Source organism: Acanthisitta chloris, unplaced genomic scaffold (assembly GCF_000695815.1).
Source record: "Acanthisitta chloris isolate BGI_N310 unplaced genomic scaffold, ASM69581v1 scaffold4442, whole genome shotgun sequence".
Classification (NCBI taxonomy): domain Eukaryota; kingdom Metazoa; phylum Chordata; class Aves; order Passeriformes; family Acanthisittidae; genus Acanthisitta; species Acanthisitta chloris.
This window is the reverse complement of record NW_008659738.1, coordinates 2,169-5,833: the sequence shown is the minus strand read 5'-3', so window position 1 is coordinate 5,833 and position 3,665 is coordinate 2,169. Positions and strand designations below refer to the sequence as shown.

The 3,665-nt window shown below is 40.3% G+C and overlaps 1 protein-coding gene across 1 annotated transcript; it reads right to left on the bottom strand.

The window, feature by feature from the left end:
- Window positions 1-1,049: 1,049 nt before the first annotated feature.
- HS6ST3 (heparan sulfate 6-O-sulfotransferase 3) lies at window positions 1,050-2,993 on the bottom strand (the record flags this gene model as incomplete). Its single annotated transcript, XM_009069500.1, has 2 exons — window positions 1,050-2,027; window positions 2,932-2,993. Coding segments are annotated over 2 exons (768 nt in total), but the record flags the coding sequence as incomplete, so codon positions are not given.
- Between the last annotated feature and the right edge of the window lie 672 nt (window positions 2,994-3,665).

Sequence of the window (3,665 nt, the reverse complement as noted above, 5' to 3'; positions counted from 1 at the left end):
GCTTTACATTTATGCTAGAAGAAGGAAAAGAACTCTTTCAGAAGATCTATGGTGCACAGAACCCTCTTTTTAAAATTTCACTATTACAAATGGAACAACATAAAATCTTGAAATAAACAGATGCAGTTTAGCCACAAGAATGTAATCCGTGGAGGAAGAAACCATTGAATCTTTTTCTAGACGAGGAAGAAAAACAGATACAGACCTCTCATCATGAAAACAATAAATTTACAAAGAATCTTCATACAGAGTAATAAATACCAAGACTTTCCACATATCCGTTATGTATCCTAAAAAATGAAAGCTGATTTTTTTTCTAGCCACTACTGTAGTTAGAGAGAAAACCAATTTAAATTGTATTCACTTGGCATCAATGTATTTTAACAGACAATATCATAAACCTGCCTACTTTCACAGACAATATATCTCCAGGCTTTTAAAGCAAATCTGGAAAACATCACACTAATATTTAAGATTTTCCTGGTCTCTCTTTCCTCTTCCCTGTAGTTTGCTAGGCCCCTTTTCAGCTTTTGTGAATGTGAAGGCAGATTTCCTTGCCTCCACAACCAGATAATCTCTGCAATGTGTGCCAAGCTGCCACGTGGACTTCATTTCTCAAGGCTTTGACACTCACACTCAGAAGGATGTCTGCTACCTGGCTGGGTTCAGTACCCTCATCATCTGTGGAGAAATAAGCTAACCCCTCCAACACTTCACCTATAATTCATCTCTGATTGCTGGCTAACAGAACAGAGCAGCAATGCCCCAGTCCCATGATTCCTAGGTCTTTTTTAATCAGCTCATGAAATTCTTCCCTTAATCAAAATACAGAATATAGAAGTTTGAAGGGCAATGTGTGCACCTTCCTCCATTTCATTCACTAGAAAGTTATGCACTACAGTTGCAATGAACAGCAGGAAATAAACCAACTCTCATGTTGTAAAGGAACCAAGCCAGGTATTTTTTCCCAATTTTTCATTCATGTCTGCACAAGTTTGAGTAGCTCAGATTGTATAGGGTACATCTGTTAACACAAAGAATATAGATCTCTCTTCAACCCATCCTCATAGATTAGGGCTTTGAAGGAAGTCTTTTTGGACAGGAAACTTATTCTACTGTCATTTAATAACACCTAATCAATACCTACTGAGAAAAAAATACATTCTCACTGGCAGAAAGCAAGAAAAACTGAGACAAGGAGGGGCAGTTGTCAGACGAGGTCTCATTTACCAAAGCAGTTGGTCTTCCTTGGCTAATTCCCAGGTAGCCAAGTTACACAAACTCTCTGATCCTCTCACTGGTTAGTCAAGATGGAGCAGCATTACCACCTTGCGACCTGACTATTATAATCTTCAGTAACAGCTACTTCTGCTGCCTCTTCTCTTGGCCACTGGTGAGCTCTCTGCTCCCGCAGCAGTCGCCGCTCCTCTCGCCTCTTTAGCCGGTTCTTCTGGTGCTCTTCTTGCTTGGAGTACTGGAAGCGCTGCAGGAACAGGTCCTTTGCATACTCATACAGCTGCATGTCCAAGAAATTCAGCTCCTCTATCCGCTGCCGCACATCCTCACCGATGTCCACATTGGAGGCTCGCGTAACATTGAACTGGGTGAATGGTGAAATGAATTTCAGGTTGAATGTCCTCTCAAAGAGATACTGTGTTTTCCTCTGAAATTCTGTCAGCCCAAAGAAGGCCATATTTTTCAGATTGTTCTTGGCGCTTTGGAGAAGAATCATATTTCTTTCACTCTCATTCATAAAAGTCAGGTTGTAGCATCCCACCAGGCTAAGGTCTGCCAGCATGCGCACCTGGCGGTTGTTGGCCAAGTTGTAGCTACAATCCATGAATTCCTGTAAACTGACTCCAGACCAGTCATCTCCTTCATAACAGGTAGGCAGCTCGTCTGGCGTTGGGCTTCTTCCATCACACATATGAAGGGAAGTTTTCCACGTCGCACCCCTCTGGACATGCTTCCATTCACTCAAGTACCGTGACACTGGATCCCTCAGCATTGTGATATAATAGAAGTTCCTGAAACATATAAACACCGTTTTAAGTTTTCAGCAGATTTTACTATTTATTCTCCACTAAAACCATTACCAGCCACTGACACCACCCTCTTCACTTCTTCCAGTGTAATGAAGGCACTTGAAGTGACTACTTCTGAGACAGTAAAAAGCTTAAAGCTCAATAAATACCATGATAAAACACAAATTAAATTGGTAGAAACAGAGAGAGATGAAAGGAAATAAGCAGTTATCAGAGAAACAAAATTACTCTGGCCTATCATCTGTTCAGTGATAGTTACTTTATGTAGAAACCAATTAACTGAAATGTACTCCCCTCTACTTTGAAGTGTTAACCCTCAGTAATATGAGAAACAGTGTGAAAAAAGATTGATATAATCTTGCCCCTTCTCTTCTGGACATGCACATTTCAGAAGATGCACAAGATGATAATCCATACAGTACTTGGTCACAATATAAGAAAAACATTTCATGTGGATGGTGCAAATGCTAAAAATAACACCATGTGGAAGACTGACATGAGTCACCTACTTAAGAAAAACTCTATTATTAAGTGGGTTGGAGTGAAGATAATAAGAGACCCAAAATCCATTCACAGAACTTAATTTTAGACAAGTGCTTGATTGAAATTAGTTATAATTGTGTAGTACAAAAGCATTTGTTGGTGTAAAGATTATAATTATTCAGCCTCACCTGTCAAGAATACAAAAGAGACACCAAGATATACTGTTTTGAAATACAGCAAATAACTACAGAACTCACATTGTCAGTTCATCTTTTAGCTATTAAATTCCGTTTGCATGTCTATTTATGGCAATCTGAAATGGACTGCAATTGCATATGCATGAAGGAGGCTTCCACAGATTGAGATTTTTTACTGAGAAATGTTTAACTCCATAATAACTCACCTGAATTCTAAGGTGATGTCACGAACACAAAGCAAAACCAAAATACTTAGGATTTCTGTCAGCTAAAATAACCAGCAGAAGATTCATGACTAAAATTAACACATGGTCTGGTACAAAAATAGGCTCATGAGTTTGCATGACTCATTTGACTGCAAACAATACAGTAATAAATCATAAGCCCCAAGATTTCTTAACAAAAGTCTGATCTCAGTACTCTTTCTTGAGCCTAGAGAAGGATGAAGGAAGTAAGCAGGAGGCAAACTTGCTGAAGACGTTATCCTGTTGTGCTTATTTTGGCTGGGGTAGAGTTAATTCTCTTCACAGTGGCTATTATAGGGCTCTGTTTAGGATTTCTACTGAACAGTGTTCATAAAGCAGAGATGTTTTTGTTGTTGCTGAGCAGAGCTCACACAGAGCCAAGGCCCTTTCTGCTCCCCATACTGCCACACTGGAAGGAAGTTGGGGTTGCATGGGAGGTTGGGAGGAGACACAGCTGGGACAGGTGACCCAAACTGACCAAAGGGATATTCCACACCATATAACATCATGCTCAGTATATAAAGTGGGAGGAAGAAGGAGGAAGTGGGAGATGTTTGGAGTGATGGCATTTGTCTTCCCAAGGAACTGTTCAGCGTGATGGGCCCTGCTCTCCTGGAGATGGCTGAACATCTGCTGCCCGTGGGAAGCAGTGAATTAATCCCTTGTTTTGTTTTGTTTGTGTGTGGCTTTTGCTT